The sequence below is a fragment of the Trachymyrmex cornetzi genome, unplaced genomic scaffold (genome assembly GCF_001594075.2).
Source record: "Trachymyrmex cornetzi isolate Tcor2-1 unplaced genomic scaffold, Tcor1.1 scaffold11, whole genome shotgun sequence".
Lineage (NCBI taxonomy): Eukaryota > Metazoa > Arthropoda > Insecta > Hymenoptera > Formicidae > Trachymyrmex > Trachymyrmex cornetzi.
The window spans coordinates 2,539,984-2,560,551 of record NW_017295653.1 but is presented as its reverse complement, the minus strand read 5'-3'; the positions used below and the strand labels follow the sequence as shown (position 1 = coordinate 2,560,551).

Genomic DNA, 20,568 nt, shown 5'->3' with positions numbered 1-20,568 from the left:
GTTCGTACTTTTATATATGCTATTTGTAAACAAAGTTTTTGTATATTATGAAAAGTCAGTAAAAATGCTCTTTGTGTATAGAAAGATAGTTAATAGCAATATGTATGTATGTGATATGTATTTTATGCATTAAAGTGTTTATGCACTAAAGTATAGTAATAAAAAAATATAAAACAAAATACTAAATATCACGCACAAAGCGCGCTTGCGAATGTAATAATAAAACTGTTATAATAAAACTTTTGTATAATATTAATATGTTAAATGATTCTTCATATGTCGTTATCTAGTTATAATAAAACAATATTTAAATAATTAATAGAAAATTTATCATAAAGTCTAGCTTACTAAATTTTAATTTTTTTTTTAATTACTATATTATATTTCAAGTTTCATATTTTTGATTTAAAAAAGTATTTCGAAATAGTTCCATATGAAATTTTACATAGATAAAATATTCTTTATATACGTATATATAAAAAGTAAATATTTATTTGTAACACTTACTTTAAAATATTGTAATATTTATTTGTAAATATTTACTTTAAAAAATAAATAAATATATTTACTATAAAAAAGTAAATAATTATTTGTTATATGTTCCTATTTAATTATATTGATTCTTTGTATCTACGCAAGTCTGATTTAGCTTTATTAATTCTTTTAATGGAGATGATATTATAATTATTATTAATAAAAGCGCAATATTTTTTAAAATAAAAAGGAAATAATTGTTATTAACGGCCGGTGTATATTACATGCATATTGAAACAAGTTCAGATCTGTGAACAAATGAAGAACGAGTTCCCAAGATCGTTGGGAGAAAAAGGGACGTAAGCAATTTTGCACTTGTAAATAGGCCCCGAAGGGAGGAGCATAAGTAAATTAGGCCGGTCGAGGCGAAACGTTCTGATAAGAATCTTTCCCTCGGCTTTTTTAAAGGCTGACTCCGGGGGAATTGAGACGTCATCACGACGCTCTTCCTCGTCCCGGATTTGCGCCTTCCACTACGTCCCCCCGTTGGCGCGTCCTTCGAGAGCCGTTTAATGCCGAACGCTCGCGCCTCGTCCTTTGTTTCGCCTTCATGAGATTTTTAAACAGCGCGAAATGAGCTTGGCGGACCGGAGAGAGTTGAGAAAGAATAGGTCTCAAACGATTATCGTTTCATCCGTCGCTCGTCGCTTTAATTCCCTCGTTCTGCCGTGCGAAATTAAAAAGAAAACTCTTGCGATAGTCGCATTCCGTAATGCGCATTTATAAATTGTAATTTCTATATTATAACATTTGCATGGGAAAGAACACTATGAGAGCTATACAAAATATTGCTTTTTATTTATTTATTGTAATAACTATTGTAAAGACCTAAGAAGAATAATTTTATTGTTACCGAAACAATCGTATCGAGGAGAGACAGAGGATGGAAGTTAAGTAGGAAGGAAGGAAGGAAGGAAGGAAGGAAGGTACTGAGAAATCTAGGCATTTGTATCGTTTTGTCGTACTTGAGCATCGGCATGCGTATCGTATGGTATTGCATTATTGCTTTTATGGCCAATAAAAGGAAAGATGTTCCGGTGAGGCCAGACCGATGGTCGTCCTCCGCAACATTGTCCCCTCGATTCCTAGACCGTTCCACCGCTCCGCGACCTTCAAACCCCTCGTCTATACGACAACCAGCGTCCGTTATTGCCACCGAGTCGTTCGTTCGGTCATCGAAGGTGTCGCGATTGGTTTCGTGTTTGCAAGGAATATAGTTCGGGGACTCCCCGACCCAGTTAACTGTTCGGCTACCCTTCGGGACACTAGACACAAAGAATAATATCGAGAAGATTGTCTGAATCTCTAAAAAACGTAAAACATTTCTGAAAATTCATTACAAAGTTTATCTATCAGAAAATGTACTTTTGTGGTTCGATATTATAAATAATAACCGATTATTATGTAACAAACTATATAACAGACTCACTATAATTACTCGTTTGACTAAATTTGAAATTGAATCTAAACAACATTGTTGTATACTTCTGAAAAACGACAAAAAGAAACAAAACTATTATCATTCTCCCTTTACGTTTTATGACGGACTGTATAAAGTTTTGTTGACTAAAAAGAACACCAGTAGGCGACTAAGGCTTTGTCGTCAAGAATAGACGGCAGTCTTTCTTGCAGACAGTAAAGCTCGTCTTCTCTCTAGCGTTAGCTACGTCGTTGCACCTACAGGCAAAAGATAACCAGCCCGTCCTCGAGCCATCAACCTCCAGTTCCTCCTTGGTTGTCCCAAGCGACGATATATCTCTCAGCATCCCCTTCCGCGTTCCCGTCACCCACCTCTCCATCCACTCCTTGCAGAGTTCCGATGCTCCAGGAGGGTGCACGATGACACTCGGTTACGACATTAGCGACATTTCCCACACCGTCTACGGGTCTACTTCGTCAATGTCAAAGCGCAGCCTTACTCCACCCTCTCCCGTTTGCAAGCGACTTTTCCGCAGAATAAAGTTTTAACATTTATATAACAACGCGAACTTTTAAAATTTATTAAACATATGAAAAGAAATTAAAATTGGTAAGTATAATAAGTCAGTATACACGTAAGTTAGTATAATACTGCTCCTTTAAATTATGCAAGTATTGCTATGCATTCATTTTTATCATTTTTTCTTAATAAATACTTTTAGTGCATGTCTTTAGCAAACATATTGCTGATATGAATAATTTAATGTTAATTAATTTACATTTAATGTTTTACATGAAGAATACATTTGTGGATGATATTTTACACAGAAAGAACGGTTTTGCTAAAGTATTTTAAAATTTAACTAGTTCTGTGTAATCTGAAAATAATTTTGTTGAACTATTAAAATAATTTTGTAGGTCTCTCTCTCAAGCAGGATGAGTAACGCTGCAAAAAGTTTTGACATTCTGGCAACCAGTTTGTATGCCCTACATAAATAATTACTTCGATGATTTAAACATAATTATTTTTAGATCTATATCTAGTTAAGTTATGGATATATATACTTCAGTAAAACAGTTCCTTTATGTATAAATTCAAAGAATGTAGATTGATCTGTGAAATGACATATATAATGCAATCTGATTTTGAAATTTTGAAATTTAGATAGGAATGTATCGAGATGAAGGAAAAAGGAATCCCATGTGTGGTGAGACTCCCAAAACAGAATTCTAGTAGAACCGGTTGATTTACGCGACTTCGCTCGAGGCGACTAACATCGCCTCGTCCCGTTTCTCGCACCGTAATAGTACCATTCTGATTCCAATAACCATGAATCTATCAGACGTCAAAACGCAATCTCCACCTGAAAGCGGCCTGCCTTCGGCCGTGCGCCACAGCGACCACAAATCTCGTAGTATCTACAACCGTATATCTTATACTTACAGGAGCACATGGTATGCAACACAGATGTAAAAGAGCTGACGGGCTCGTGTGAGAATGAGAAGAAAATAAAGAGAGCAAGAAGGAGAGAAATGGCAGAAATGCGAAAGAGAGAAGGTAAAAAGAAGAGAATCGTGCGAATAGAGGGAAATAACCCTCACGAATTTTGTTCGACGTCGCGTCAGCGGGGATGGAGAGAGAGAGAGAGAGAGAGAGAGAGAGAGTTTCGTGCGCGGGGGGGGGGGGGGGGAGGGGGAGAGAGAGAGAGAGAGAGAGAGAGAGAGAGAGAGAGAGAGAGAGAGAGAGAGAGAGAAGGAAAAAATCCCGGCGAGATTGCGTCGAAAAGGAGAAAGTTGCAAACTCGAAAACTTTCGAGCTCCTATTATCTCCGACGAGACCACGGTCCGGCATCAAGGGAGTTGTCCGGTATACCCCGATCTCTAAATACTCTACCTTCTGCGTCCTATCGTCTGAGTCGAGAATTGTTCGGTAAAGTTGAAAAAGGAACAGCCAACACACGAAACTGTTCGCCTGGACGTCGCAAATGACACGATTGAAGTGCGTGGTTTAATTCTTACATTCTTTTAGATATTCAACGTTAAATTATTTTCCTACCGATTTTAAACTCTATTATTTAAAATTTCTTAATTTCTTAATTTCTCGAATTATTTTAATTATAAAGAAAATATCTATTTATATATCGTACTCAAGTATTACTTAAGCGAGTTTTTTTATAAGATAGGTATTTAAAATAAAGTCCAATTTAATCGCAGCTGATTTCGACATCACCTTCAACAGCCGTTAATTCAGAAAGTAAGTGTAGAGGGATCATATTATTGATGGACTTTTCCGTGAGAAACTTATCGAAATTATCTCGTGACTTCGCGATGTAACGAAGAAGCGCGTCGCTCGTAACGAGCGCGCGAATGAGGAATGGTGCCAATGACAGTGCTAACGCCGTGCAAATGAATGCACGCCGAGGCTTTGACACGCGGTAATTTATCACGTCGTCCCGTCTTACCCTTCCGCGACGTCTACGACGAACGAGGAGGACATTCTGCGAGAGGGCTAAACGAAAAATCCGCGCGCGTGGCGATGGTGTGATTGGGACAAATATAAATAAGGCAATTGAGAACCCTCCGTTCTGTCCTCTTCCGTTCAGTCTTCTACGCTCGAGAACAGATGTAACCGCGACTTAACGGATCTCGGTAATCCCTTGAGAATATACGCGCACATTTGACAATTCGTTGATGTTGGCAGGTTCGGGTTATCGCGATAACTTTATGTCTTGTGAAAAATTCCGCGAGATCAGTCTTTCTTCCGAAAAAGGCACACAAGAAAAAGAGAAATTCTTCTCTTTCACGTGCAATCATACAGATATTTATTATTACTTTCTTGTAATTGATATTTGTTAATGTGGTGTGTATTAGGAAGTGCGTGTAAAAAATTTATAATATTTGTACTAACACATAGAGATGCTAAAATAATTTCTCTTAAGGGGATCCTAAAGTCGTATGTATTATCGACTAAACGCAATAATTTTTTCATAACAATTACTTTTATCCTCTTTTACTGATTCGAAAATTCTTTTCCAAGATTAAAGTATACGTATCATAATAATATGTGTCTGTAAGATGGAGTTTATGCCGAGAACGCGAAAAAATTTCAAAACTGAAATCTTCCTTACCATTTCTTAGTTCAATATGGCGGTCTAGACTTGTCACATCGTGACAACATTTGCTTCGTATAAAAGTTGTACAAATTATACTTACAAAATAGTAGTCTACAGACTAATAGTTTGCACGAAGAAACAACGTAGGGTTTTTAGAATTGGATTTAGACGTCTAATTAAAACGTTATTGTTACAACAATTTATATGCACGTGTGCGTCAGATATTGATGTATAGTATAATATGTAGGGAATGTGTCAATGACACGTAAATCGTCTGTGCTATTTACAATTTGACTAAACTTTAGGATCCCCTTAAAAGAATCACATTTTGTTTATTCGATACGTATTTGTGATTAATAATTTTTTTAAATTACTAGTTTTTAAACATATCGTTAAATTAGGCAATTATATTGTACAATTTGTTTTCTTATGTATATAAATATCGTTTGTGTGCTTAGATTTCATAACATTTGACAAAATGTTTAGAAATGCGCAAAAAATTACTAACAGCGATCAAAAACATAAAAAATTATTATGTATTTTAGAATTCTCTAAAAACATAATACACATTAATCCGTGTCTGCTACGAAATTCAGACAAAATTGTTCTACGACTTGGAGATGTAAACCTACCCAAGGCTTAACCAACAATTTGACATTGCGAAAATATCCCAACGGAAACGGTTCCAGGATAAATGAGCACGCAACGGTGACATCGCGAGAAACTGCTGCTTCGTCTCCGCTACTATATGCATCCCTTTCTCTTCCCTCTCTCTTTCTATCTCTCCGGCGTACCAAAGTTTTTCCAACTTCGTATAATCATTTTTCCCGGAATGTCCCGACGGTGCTTTCCCACTCCCTCCTCGAAGTCGCTTATCTCGGGAAAATTCTTTTCGCGGTTTCCTCTCGAGAACACAACCGCGCGCGCTTCTCCCCCTCATCCGTTCTCAGGCTCATCGACGCAGAAGAATTTTAATTTTGCTTCCGAAAAATCTCGGATGACGACGTACTCTTTCTACGTTCGCACGCGAAACCTGTACTTCAAAGGACTACATGTCGACAGAGATAAGATTATAAACAGGTTTTGTTGAAGCCTTGCCTTATTAAGCAATTATTGTCTCGCACAAGATTATCCTATTTGAAAAAATCCGTTAAATTTTAGAAAAAATCGCGCAATATAAACATTCCTCTATATTAAAAAAATTGTTTTTAATTCGATAACAAACACGTAAAATAATGAGTGAAATAAAAAAAACGCATGCTTAGAGCAAAAAATTTAACTCGTAACTTTTTTGTGGACATAAAGTTTAGTCTGCGTGTTAAATTGTTCTAACCATTGTTAATCTATTCTCAATCTTCTCATCGTTCTTTTTGGATTTAGTAGTAAACTACTATTTTTAATCTAGCACGTGTGCATCAATAATACATGAACAGCACGCATTTATTCAGCCGTTTACACGGCATATCAAATATGCAAGTGTCTCTCGGATGTTGCTTAAAAAAAAAAGAGAAAAATGAAGGAAAATAAGAAGGGGAGGTCGAAAGAAAAAAAAAGGAGGGGTGATTAGACGGGAAAGACCCAGGGACGTTGGGTTTATTAACGATATCGCGGGCCTGTGAGGGTCGAAGAAAGGCCGCTCGATAATTTGCTGCCCCATGCACCCTTGAAAGGAAATCCATATTCTGACGTTAACGAGATTTTGTAAACGACAGTTGCTATAACTAAACAACGAATAGATAGGATACTATCTAACCACAGACGTTCCTTCAGATGAATAAATAGATAAATGAGTTTATCTATTTTAAAGCAGGTATTATTTTAAATTTTGCATTAACTTACACGTTTTAATTTACAGATTGTAATAAAAATAATGGAATATTAAATAAAAATAATCGTATTAAGAATAACGAAATATTAAAGAGTGTACTTTATACAATCGCAAATAACTAAAAAAATAAGCTTGTTTATTTTAAAACAAATTCATTTTTTATTGCTTTAAAATTTTCATAAAATTATGCATATTAATTTACAGACTATAATGAAAATAATGGAATAATAAATAAAAATAGTAATTAAGGAATAATGCAGTATATTAAAGACTACGTATAAAAATTAATTGAAATATAAATAAAATGATTTTTCGAAGAAGTAATTTTCACTTCATGATATAGATTATAGAATATTGGTGAGCCTTAAAATAAATCGACATTTAGGTTAACTGCATTTCTTTTACATGGATCTCCCGCGCATGGAAGACTTGCACTTCCCGTCATGGCTTCTTTCGAGCAAGGACGACGCAGCGCGGCGCGACGGCCGACGCCTCTCGCGGCGACAAATATGGAATTTGCATATAAATCGGGTATTTCCATCTGTGGCCTCGACGCTCTGCGCCGGGTCGGTTCGTTCGTTCGTTCGTTCGTTCGCGTGATACAGAAATGAAGAGATCTCCCATTTCCTCTTAGCCTCAGACTCTTACCTCCTCCGCGCGTCTCCGCCACCGTAACACCGACCGCTTCGCTCTCGGAGAAATACTAACCTCCAGATATTATTAATAACCCGAGATGGGATCGAACGCATCCCTCTCGGTCGTATTGAAAGGGTGGCGGGAGGGTGCACGCCTGGCAAAATCAATCTACCAACCGTTTGTCGGTACGGTTGGTCGTTTTCCGCCTGTCTCTCCTCGATATTCGCGCATTGCCTCTCTGGCTTTGCCTTTTTTTTCCTCCGGTGCGAAGATCGGTCCTACGCGTGCACGCAAATTCAATTCCCTGTCGCGGTACGTCCCGAGGAGTTTATCGCGTCTCATGCCAATCTGGTGAAAGGTCGTCAGACGTTTGCTTCAGAACGTAGGAGCGGGATTTTGATCGGCGTGCATATTCATTCACAATGCAGTGTATAACTATGTATGATTTCACAGTCGCGCAATATAATATTAGTCTCTATCTATTTGAATTCGGTTATTCTAAAAGCGACATCAAGTAATAGCGCATTGCATAACGCTGAAAGACATTGTTTTGCGAAGCGCAATATGAAACGTATTTGAACAACTAAGTTTCTCTTAACTATTAAATTAAAACAAAATCTGTAATTTTAAATGTACGAGTGGGCGGATGTAAATAATGAGTGACGAATTGCGATGCTTTTGAAAGTAGGAGCGATCCTCAACATCACTCTTGCTGAGAACCATTCGTACTCATGCCGGCACTTTTTCTTCACTCGCGAATCAAGAGCGGACGAGTAGCAGAAGGGAGGAAAGCAGCTTTGTAACCGGAAACCTCCTTAGACGGTCTATCATTTTTAATCGGGAGAATAAATCGTTTGATTCAATTATCAGGAGCATCTCGTGACTCCCTCGAGGACTTCCGTTGAGGATCCTCGACGAAAGGAAAAAAGCGCCGGCTCTTTGTTCGACTTAAGAATCTCGGGAGTGTTTAAGAGGCTTAGGATCGGTTAAAAGTCGACGTTAAACACCGTAGGGTTTGTCGTCGGTGTTTATTCTCATTAAGCCTCAACGTTACCCTGCGTGTCAACGCGCACTTTGTTTCTTTTGATTGACCAAATAATGCCATTTCTCAGAAATGTCAGATTTCATAGCAGCGACACAACAATAATAATAATAACAGTCTTATGAAGGAAGTTGTTATCATAAAGAAAAACCCATAATTTAATCCATACAATAAAAGTAAACTAGAGATATGGCTATTTATTTTAATAACATATCCCAAACGTGTCAATTAAACTTCAAGATTAATAAAATAATAATTAAGATTAGTCATTAAAGTTTAAAACGAAGGAATTAATAGCTAAGATTAATAAATATCAAATTTTATATGTAATGTTCACATGTCTATTTATGTCTTAGCGCTAAGACACTACCGTATTTCCAGATTTATTTGTTCTGTGTCGAGTGAAATTTCAAAATATTATGAAATAAGATGCAACAAAAGCGTATTTAAGTTGGAAATGAGATTGGCCACATGTTGCGGACATGGTGTACTTCGAACCTGCACGGTGTAGCTCGAGAAGGTAGTAGAAGACGAGGTAGAATGGTCGGCCGAGTCTTTTCCTTATTTTTATCAGGTTTTCCGAGGGGATGAATATTTAAGGGGAGCGGACTTAATCTGCGCTCGGGGATTCGCGGGCAGACGCGTATCGCAAAGCAGCCCATCTTCGTTCTTTTTCTTCCGTCCCCATCCTCTTTATGCTACAACAAGCCCAGAGGAGGAGGAGGAGGAGAAGAAAAAGGAGTAGGAGGAAAGTCGGAGGTGGAGAAATAACGGAGGGTGTTCGGCAGAAGGGTGCGCGCGCGCGCGCGCGCGCAAGGGGTGCATGTTTCCCTAAATATTTTACGGCCGTTATCGGCTCTTGACCGAGGAAATTCCGACAACAATTTCATCTCTGCCGGCTTTCGATACGTGCTAATTTGGCGAGGATCGCCTTGAGCACACAATCGGCTAACGATATCTCATTAGAAGTGCGGTCAAATCAATAACACAAAGCCGAGATAAAAATTATAAATATATATTATTCTATTTTTAAACAAATCGCAGCTCTTAATAACTTTCAACAAGTATTCTTCAAAAAAAATTTTAACTATACTTTTAAATAACCCATATAATTTTAATTTGAAGTAAAAGATTAGGAAATTTATCTGGTGGATAACATATTAACTATCCTGTATCACCAAAATAATTATTTTATTTTTATATAGCTTAAGATTTCATAAAGCAAATATATTTCAAGGCATTAGAATAATTAATTTCATACATTCTATTTGTTTAGTACTTAGCCAAAATCAATATCATGCGTATTGTTGCTTAAAAATATAAAATATATAAGTGCCATTCTCCCTATATCTAATATTTCTTCTTTTCTGCTTTTATATTGCAGACCAACAAATCGTTAATCCTTTGGATTATTATATATCGTATTATTCATATATAGATTTGCGTTTTTTGTTCAATTCAAGCATGATATATCTTCTAAACTTCTTCATTGTAAAGGAATATCTAAAGAGCTTTGTTCTGTGACGAGTCTGTTTCTGGGCCGATATAAACTGACGGACGGAGACCCTCTGACACCCGGTGAGGGCCTAAGGGGGGGTGAGCTTTCCCTTGCAAATTCTCTCTTTACCACTTCTCTATAGCCCACCGCGGCCACCGCGTCGCCGCCGGAGGCTCCCACTCTTTCTCTCCTCCGAGGGTTTGTTTTAGCAAGAACTCGCTCCGGTTTTTGGATACACGCGTACACACACCAGCACACCGACTATCGCTCTCGCAAGCTCCGAAACCTCCACCGCAACCGCCGGCTGCGCGGCGAACCAGCCGACCTTTATTGGTTTTTACCGAGCAACACACAGTCCGATATTTTTTTATTACGACGAAGCACGCGTTTAGCCCCCGACCGCGCATTGTTCGGCATTAAGCGCGGAAAAAGGCTGCGAAGCGAAGGAGTTAAGGTGCCCTCACACGAAGGGCAAAGGCAGTATCTCGAATGCTCGAACTCTACCTACTCAATTCTATGTGGTCTATCGTACTATAAATTGATTTTCTATATTTATTGAAAATTCCGAGAATACTTTGCCACGTGTTCCTGCCACATCTATTTTGCATCGGTTGAATTTATTCTTGTGTTACCACCAATTTCTACATATTAAGTTATATAAGTTTCAAATGTCGTTCAAAATTTTCGTTCCAAATTTATACAGATTTATACGAATAATATAAACTATTATATTTACGCAAATTTAAATGATAGAGACGATTCACAAATATTAAAGTAATTTTGGTCAAGTTTTTTAAGGATTTTCTTTAATACTAAATCTGGTATTACTAGCTCATATTGATAAATACAAATTTGATTGTATTTATACAGATTTTATATGTACCAATAATTATTATACATCAGATGCAGTGGCACACTTTCTTAAAGATACGTAATATATTTTTACGAGGACACCCGTTATACAACCGATTTAGAGTTCGTACGGGCCGCTTTCGTTTTCGAGGGTTCGCAAGGGCTACGCCGAAAGTAACGGACGAGCCTTTAGCCACGCGAATTACGAAATACTTTTACAAATTAAATACGCGTAGTCATACGGGGGAGGTTTAGCGAAGCTGAGTTCCATCAGACCGCAGTCTCCCGACAAAGTATTCCTGACAAAGGGCGGGAAGCCTTTTCGAACCATCGTCCACCACTCGGATTTTCGGAAGACATTGGAGTCTTTTTTCCTTTAGAGGAGTTTAAATAAATTTATTTTATTTAAACCATGTGTAGCGCTTAAAATAGTGCATTAACTTCATAATAACTTTTTAATCTTTGTATATAGTTATCTTCAGAAATATTTGATTGTTTGTCAGGGCTTAAAATTTTTTAATATATATATATATATATTTCTTTATGTAGGTTGTGTATGTTATATAAATGAAGCAATAAAGCTTTTAAAAAAATATTTTTTTTATTTTTAATACTTAAAAATATTTTTAGAAATAAAAATTGTCGCTTGGGTTATTGTCAACCAATTATTTGTTCTCGTTTGTTTCTAAATGATGTGAGTAAAATAAAAAATCACACATTGTCCGCGCTTTAAACATCATAATTGAAGAGTTTCAAAAAAGCAGAAAAAATTATTAGACGAAATATTAAAGGCAAACTAAGGGTAGCAATTTCGAGAAGGGCTCGGCGAGTCAAGAAGTCGTAAGGCAGTTGAAACAACACAGAGGAAGAAAAGAGTGCTAGTTCTGAAAACGACAAAGAAGATCAGCTGACTTTATCATCGTATAGAAAGAAAAAGAAGTAAAGCGTGGGATGGGGATCGAGAGGGTTAAGAGACTCCTCGACAGGGGTGAAGAACATTATATAAGCAGTTCCGGTATTTCAACGCACTCACACAATACTTTTTAATTTATGAAAAATACGCATTTAAGGCAACGAGTACTTCAACTCACGAAAGGGTGGCTAAAAATCCGAACAGCCTTCGAGTATCTGTGAACTGATTTCAATACATTCGCTTTTTACTACGTAGTTTGGGAAGTTAGATAATTTGGGAAGAGAAAGCACCAAAGACGAATTACCAATTTGCAGAAAGTGTAGTTGACATGGATTTATCTTAGTTTCTATTTTTCTCTTACCTTTTACTGTAAATGGAATCTAAGGTATCTCAGACTGTTAATACTGATTTAGTTATTCGATTAGACATTTAAGGTATAAAGAAAATATTTAAATTGTTCTACGAATTCAGCAAAATATAACGGATAACAACTATTAATTGTTAGTAATTATGTTAATTTACTTTTACATGAAATTGTATTTCATATTTCATGATATTACGAGACATAAATAATAAAAAAATTATGTACCTTTAGATAAGAAGAAAATGACTTTTTAGTTATCCATTGAGATATAAGATATTATGATATATGATCGGCAGTAGGATTAAAAAGTAACACATTGAGTAACTTTTTAGTTGCTGTACTTTAGATAAGAGCTTTCCGTTTTTATTTATGTATAATACTCACGGAGGCGTCGGTTATTGACTGACATGCGCGTAGCAGAAAGGGTAGACCACGCTGGAATAGCTAGGGCGGAAGATAATTCGAAGTAACCGCGACAAATTCCAATATCTGGAGAAATATGCGGGGCTGCGCGTCGTTACCAGCCGCCATGGCGTTCCTCGCGGTCATGTCTAACCTTCGTCTTATTATGAGAGGAACATGCGGTTGGGTGGTTTTACCTTTTTACTTCCCTTGCTCCTCCTTCCGCACGTTACCGAGACACACGAGAGACCGAAAACGGCTACTATGAAAATTTATTTCTTACAAATTAAAGAGGCAAAACATATCAGAGAGAAAGATTGTTTTTTTTTGTAAATAAGAGTAAAATTATGTATACCCAACTGGATATTACAATATTATAAACATATAAATAAATATAAAATATATAAATATAAAAATAAATATAGTAATTTTAATAAAGTGTGTGTAATTCAGACTCCCTATAATTCATAACAAATAAAATTAAAAAGAGGCATTGGAAGTCGGAACGCGATCAAAAGTGCGTAGGTCTATAACAAGAATATTTCAATAATTTATAAATATTCACGACCTATACAAATTAAAAATCTCAAAACGTTAAATAGACTGAACGTCTCGCGGCCAAAATTTGAATCAAAGTGGAAAAAACATTCTAATTTCTAATCATTTTTACTGCCAAAAATTGCTTAAATTTGAGCCGAAACGTCCAATCTACTTAATATTTGTATAAGTGAATTTATGAATGATTAAAGTATTCTTGTTGTATATATTCTTGTTGGTATGTATAAAACTGCTCACTTTTTACCGCACTGACTTCTCACGTCTCTTTTTAATTTTGATTATTATTATTTAATAATTTTTGCAAAATAATGAAATTTATAGGTCTAAGCAATTTTAATTGATCGATTTTCAATTTGCTGCTATAACAATAAACTAAGGAGGCATGACGAAATGTACTTTTCTGACGGAGAACATCATGGAGCGGACCTATTTGCTGTTCCATTCCCGATTCATTCGGTACACGTCACGGTTTGCATTGTGCCCGCCAGGCCGGTATGCCCAACGTAAAGCGATTCCCCGGCGAAATTTAATTAAAACAATCAAATTATGGAAGGAGACGTCGGCTGAGCCGTCGAGATCGTTGGAAGAAAAGGAGAGGAAGGACAAAAAGAGGGAGAACAAATCCACGAGACTGGAAGCCCGGATAAGATTTTCTTCTCCTACGTTTATTTTCGCTCGATTCTCTCTAAACCCTCCTACCCTTTTCTTTACTCATCTTTAGCTTTATTTCTATTTCTTCGTCTACCCTTTCGCTTTGGCATTCTTTCTGTTCTTCAACATACCGTTTTTCGTGAAAGTTTGTCGACGAATAACACAACGAAATCCTTTGAAATGTATAAATCATCACCCCAAAACGTAATCTTCAATTAATACCTTTTCCAAAAATACTTAGCTAAGTAATGTAGTCTTAGCAAATGACTTACGTATTTCAAATAATTTATGTCTACACAATAAAAAATTTTGTGTTAAATTTAATACATTTTACATATCCTAAATGTTTGTGTTAATTTAACATAAGACGAATATATTAGAAAGTAACACAAATATTATGTAGAAAATTAACATAAGAAGCGTAACACTTTAAAAGCAAATTTTATGTTAAATTGACACTTTTATAATAAAAAACAATAATGAATAGTTGAATTAATAACTCTTGTAATTTAGTATATTACCCTATATAGCAATATATAGATTTAACAGATATTCACTGTCACAAAGAGAAAATAACACAAAATATCTACTTTTTTACATTTTTAAATATGTAACTAGTTGCACAGAACATATTTCTTCAGTAAAAATTGACATTTATAATATATTAAATCAATATACACATTTTATTCATTTATTCTTAGAATTTAAAACTACATTACTTTTTATGTTATTTGTTTACTTACCTATAAATTGTGTTATTTTAACATTGAGAAATGTTAAATTTCAATTTAACAGAAAATATTCAAATAACACAATCACACATTATGTTAAATTAACATTCGAATATGTTAAACATTCAACACAAACATTTTAACAAGGATTCGTTTTAACATAAATATTTTTTACATATGTGTATGTACATTTTTAATAACAGCTTCTTATACTTCTTTGTAGAAGTGACAAGCTATTAGACATAAAATGTCAAACAAATTCAGTGTTGCGTTATCGAGAGGGAAATGAACACGTTTTCCGCTGTCAACAAGTTATTACAGAGTACAATATCGTTTTAGTTTGGTGAAAGTCTGCGGGAGGATTCGCAAAAGTGTATCACGGAAGGCCCATTGAAGAAGTTCCCGTTACTGCATAACTTTTCGAAAGTTCGGTTCGTCATTATATCGTGGGAAACTTTCGTGAAGTTCAAGTTCGTATCCGGAAGTTCGGACACGGGAAAGAATTAATATCAGTGAAAGTCCATCGGAGCAAAGTGAAACATTTTTTTTTAGTGAGAACCAGCGTGTTTAACTGTTACTCTCCTTCTTATTGGGATATCAACGCTTAAATAATTCTTTTAGTCTTAACAGCACAATGTAATATTTATGGCTGAATCCTGGTAGAGAGCCTTAATATGCCAGAAACGCGTCGAGTCTGTCCGGTTTCGTCTAGCTATAGTAGTAGCCCAAGGGCTACTTATCAGGTACCTACTTTATACTTTGTTTGCTCCTGATGGCATTAGCCCCGGGGGTGATTGCGAATCCCCCTTTTCGCCCGTCTAGAGCTCAGCCCGGGGTATATTCTCGAAAGGTAGCTTTTGCTACTAGCCACGGTGCTGTTAGCATTGGACCGCGTGCCCGGAAATCCTGATCGACACCTTCGGCACGTACCCATTATCCGATCCACGAGCCTCAACCGCCCCGTATCGAGCCGTCCCGAAATTACCCACGGCACTCCGGCGCCGCGCGAATTGAATCTCGCCGGCGGGTAGAACGTTCTCCAGTTCGTAGATTGACAAGACGTGCGGTATCATTTATTCAACGAGGACTCGCACCGTGACGCATACCGGACGCAAAGTCCTCGTGTAACATTCATATATGAGATACCAAGTCCTGACAGTAACAACGATCTCTCATAAAATGATACGATACGACGTTCCATAGTTCCGTAGTTATCGTTTGTCAGACTGTGACATGTAAGAAATTCTACTAGCGCGTCAAAAGTTAAGTTCCGCATATAGGTACGTGCTATCGCGACGTCGAACTTTCGTGTTCTCCCTGTCGCGTCTAACGAAAGAAAAGATGAAGAAAAATCGTAAGAAAGGGAGTGAACAGGAGGGAGGCAAAGAGGTAGGCATGAAGAGCCTCGGTAGCGTTATTGGAAAACGATGATTTACGATAATAGGAGGGTTTTCCTTCCCTCATCGAAAGCGAATAGGATAAAGAAGTGACGAGGAAACGGAGATCGAGAAAGAGAAAAGTTCAACTCACCACACTCACATTTATCCCGGATTTTAAAAGATTAGATGTTAATAACGTTAATTAATATTTTGCAAAAGGTTCGACGATTTTTAACAAGGAGGCCAGACAATGTGGCCATAAGATACCGCGGCATCATGCCAGCTGGCAATAACCTCAGATGGTAGTTCGCAAAGAAAAAATTGCCGCAGCTTCTCAATTTTCTATTCTTAATAATTTCTCGAGATCGAACTGTGGCTAAGCAGTGATCACGAATTATGTGTATCCAAATATTATATTTTGTTGTAACCAAATATCTGTATTTTAAATCTTAGTACATACAATGAGCAATTTGTATTCAGCGCATTTTTTTCCTTTGAAATATTAGTAGCAACACCCGTAAAAATTTCAAAAGCATTATACAATTCGTGAAATGTGATAGTATATATAAAATTGGGCGTTTTTACAAAAATTAGTTTTATTTTTAATTATGTAAACATATCTTATTATATCACATTTGCATTTTTGTACACGTACATATAAATAACACAATTTAAGAAAAATTGTACGTAATTTCTTATTCAATTAATATATAAATAATTCTATAAACTTCAATTGTAAATTTATTTTTGCAGAGTGTTTACATTAATAAAAAAGAATAATTTTATTTATACATTAATTTTATTTTATGTGTATGTATAAATATACATCTTTAATAGTGAATCCCAAATTATTAATTATAATTATTATTATAATTGTTATAATTTTACATATAATTCTTTACACGTTAAAAGCATATTATAACTGCAACATGTTATTCTTTGAATCTTAAATCAAATGTAATTTATATATTTATTATGTTCTACAAGCCTAAAAATAATTCTTTATTTTGTATTCTACGACCATAAAGAAATGTACGAAATGTACGAGTTAGGTTCATTCGACGGAGCGAAAGTCGCATGATCTGCACGATGGTAAGAAAGGGAAGGGACCTTGAACGGGAGATCAGCCGAACAGTCCCTTCTTGAACATCGGCGCATTCAAATGCGTCGCATCAATATTTTATTGCAGACATTCCTCATGTAAATTCCCGAAGATTTTACGACAATGTAATCCCCACGGTTATGGCGACAACGACGACGCTTTTGAACACAAGCAGTCTGCAAGAATGTTCAACTGAATGGACGAAACTTTTATTTTGTCCGTCGCTTTCCCTTTTTTTATTTACTTTACTATTATCGTTACTTGAACGAGATTAATACGATTTCCATCGCATTAATCTCGTTTAAAAAATGATATGTATCTCATATTAAAACTCGGTATATCTCTTTAATATAAATCAATTTTCAAAGATGATATTGTATTTCAAGTTTATGATCTTGATTCTATTTTCTGTTATCATTTAGATAGAAACAACTAATCGGAAATATTTCAATCACATTGAAATATCAAAATAATTCTGTAAGTTACCTGCAATAAGATCCAATTTAATTCCATTAAATAAGCAATCGTTTAATAGCAATCAAAGTTGAATTCAAAGTATCAAGCATCATCATCTAAGAACGAGTGGCGCGAATTTGTATTTGGGGAATCGGGTAGTTAACTAAGAGAATGAAGGAGACACAGTGCGTAGTGTTGAGGGTTGCGCAAAGGAAGAATGATATAGGAGGAGAAGTGGAGGAGGAGATGAAGGGGATCTAGCGGGAAAAGGGGGTAGGTGACATAAAGCCGGTGTACTGAGGATTGCGTACGAATAACGGAAATTAAGTGTCAACCGAAAGAGAGGAGAGCCTGCCTTCCCCTTCTCCTCTACCAATCTCCTCTCGTCTCGTTCTCCTTTTAAAGAGAGCAAGTGGCTCGTGAGTGAGAAAATAGCAGAGCAGAGAAAGTGAGAGAGAGAGAGAGAGAGAGAGAGAGAGAGAGAGAGAGAGAGAGAGAGAAGGTGAAAAGGGAGATACATAAGCACCGGCGCAGGATTAACGCTACGTGCACGGCAAGCCTAAAACCGCCAGAACTACCCTTCCGCCAACAGTCGTTTCCTTCGGCCGTTTATGGGATTTTAACAACGCCGCGCATTATGTAGCGAGTCACCAGTGTGAAGTCACCCCCAGAACTGCAACGCGGAGGTCATTATTGTCCTCCGCGCTGTTTTGGAACGTCCGAGTCGACAACGGGTTAACGTGAGAACGAGTTAGTGACCGTATCTGCCTTTCTAACTTTCCTCGTAACAAAAGTATAATAGATATATCTATACCCTGCCTTGAGTGTTCAATCAATTTGATAGATATGCCTACAATTTTAAGTTGATAAGAAAATAGGATCTTATTAAGTATAGATTGCTCTTGATGAGAAAAATTATCCTTAAATAAATCTCTATTTATATTAACTTATGAGAGAGAGAGAGAGAGAGAAAAGAATTTAAAAAGATTTTAATCCATAGTACACAATGATTTTTCAATCCTTTACTACACACGAGGTTATATAAGTTATTCGTGTCCCGAGTTAATTTTCATCATTTTAACAAATAGATATACAAGATGTTAAAAAAAAACCATTCAACATTTATATAGTAGACAATGTATATACACACCATACTGAGTAAAAATACCTTAGTGAATATAGGTTGAAAACTCAACCGTTTCTGAGATATAAACATTTTTGAATAGCTGATTTGCTATATTTACAGAAGATGTTCGACATGTCCTCCTTCCATTTACCGGTGAAATCTCCTGTTATAAAGTATGGAAATTGAATGAGGACATACAGAACGCAGTTTATAAACACTGAGCTAAACATCGCATGCAACACGTAGAAGCCAGTAAGTCATTTATGATGCTAACATACAAAAATGCTTATATCTCAGAAACGGTTGAGTTGTCAACCTATGTTTATTAAGATTTTTTTATTCAGTATGGTGTTTATACATACACTATCTATCATATAAATGCTGAATGGTTTTTTCAATACCCTGTATATAAAAATTATTAAGTAATTCTTACACATACTTTAACATTCTTAGAAAATATTTATAAGATTGTTTGTATTAAAAAAAATTGTATATAAATGAGATAATTAATTACTTAATAACCCTAGTTTTTCGAAGAAAAGAAATGTACTACTAGACACGAATGATTTAATCGTATGTACTTAAAGATTGAGATTTAAGGTAAAACTTTAAAAGTAAGATTTAAAAACTAGAATCTCGCACCCTTTAAAGGCTAGAATTATTTATTTCAATTTGCTCGTCTCATTAAATCATATCATTTGTATTTATGTAATAAACTTGATCGTGATCGGGTTATAACATAAATTTGCTTGAGTCTTATAATTAAAACCGGTAAGAAACGATTAGCTTGTACAGGATCCAAGATAGTTCAGAAGGATCTATGATAGTTGAAGGGGTTGACTGTAGTCTCCGATTGAAATCCAATAAGATCGTCGTAAAGGGAGCAGACGAGACAGCGTACCGTAATCCTATGTGAATGACTCGAGGGGTCAGACTCCGCGAGGGCGACGCCGTTGCTACAATCATATTTATAGGCTACGTGGCTCCTATGCGTGGATCCAAGCGTGTCTCACCGTGAACCATGGATTACGCGGCCAAATAGAAAATCATAAGACGACCGTTCCGATTCTCCGCTCGCGGTTATCATAAAGAAGGAGAAGGACTATTCGCCCAAGCCAAACTTATTTGTCGAGATAGCTATTCGAGGGTAACAGGAAAAATGCCCGTTCGGTTGCAGGAATTTAATTTATATTTTTCCATCATCTATTGTTATGTCATTTCATATATCAAAATAGTAATATATATAACAAGATTGATATTGGTGAAATTACTCTTCTTGGAGTCTCTTTAATTGTTTAGAAACAATACGAGAGTATTACGATAGATGAGTCAATAAGTAACCTTAATTTTGCTCTCAAAAATGAAGGTGGTAATATATATTAAGGTTACTCATTCATAAATTAATTTAAAAATAAAAAAATTAATTTTATGACTTATAAAGCAGAATTAAAAAATACAATAATAAACACTAGATCTTGAAAGTAATATAAATATAGTATACAAAGGAAGGTTCTCCTCGAAGGCATGTTCAAAAATTGCGTTTGGCTTTTGTTATGTTACTCTAATGAAAAAAATAAAAATAATATGAAGCAATAGTAGAAAATATTACTAATAAGTAATATTACTAATAGTAGAAAATATTACTAATAAGCGAATTCGATTGGATGCACTCAGTACGCACTGGTGCACATTAAGGGGGTCGCCTCATGTAACCGGTTGGAAAAATCGAAAAAATTTTTTTGCTTTAATCGATAGTAGTAAATGTAGAAAATATACTCCCAAAGTTACAGAAGGAAATTCGAATAAGTTAGGAAGTTACAGCCCATTTATGATGCTAACTACTACACAGTTACTAAAAACTTTAAACGCGTTTTTCTCGAAACTAGTTTTTTGAAACTGGCGGGAAAGATAACTCAAAAACTATTCGATCGATCGAGTTGTCCCTGTGCACACATATTGTTTAA

The 20,568-nt window shown here is 35.9% G+C and overlaps 1 protein-coding gene across 1 annotated transcript in view; it reads right to left on the bottom strand.

The window, feature by feature from the left end:
- Positions 1 to 3,201: 3,201 nt before the first annotated feature.
- Positions 3,202 to 20,568, bottom strand: part of LOC108762118 (geranylgeranyl pyrophosphate synthase atmG-like) — a 21,207-nt gene continuing 3,840 nt past the window's right edge. The window contains exon 5 of the mRNA XM_018508949.1: positions 3,202 to 3,372. Coding sequence (XP_018364451.1) covers positions 3,202 to 3,372 — 171 coding nt within the window. The remainder of the gene's footprint in view (positions 3,373 to 20,568) is intronic.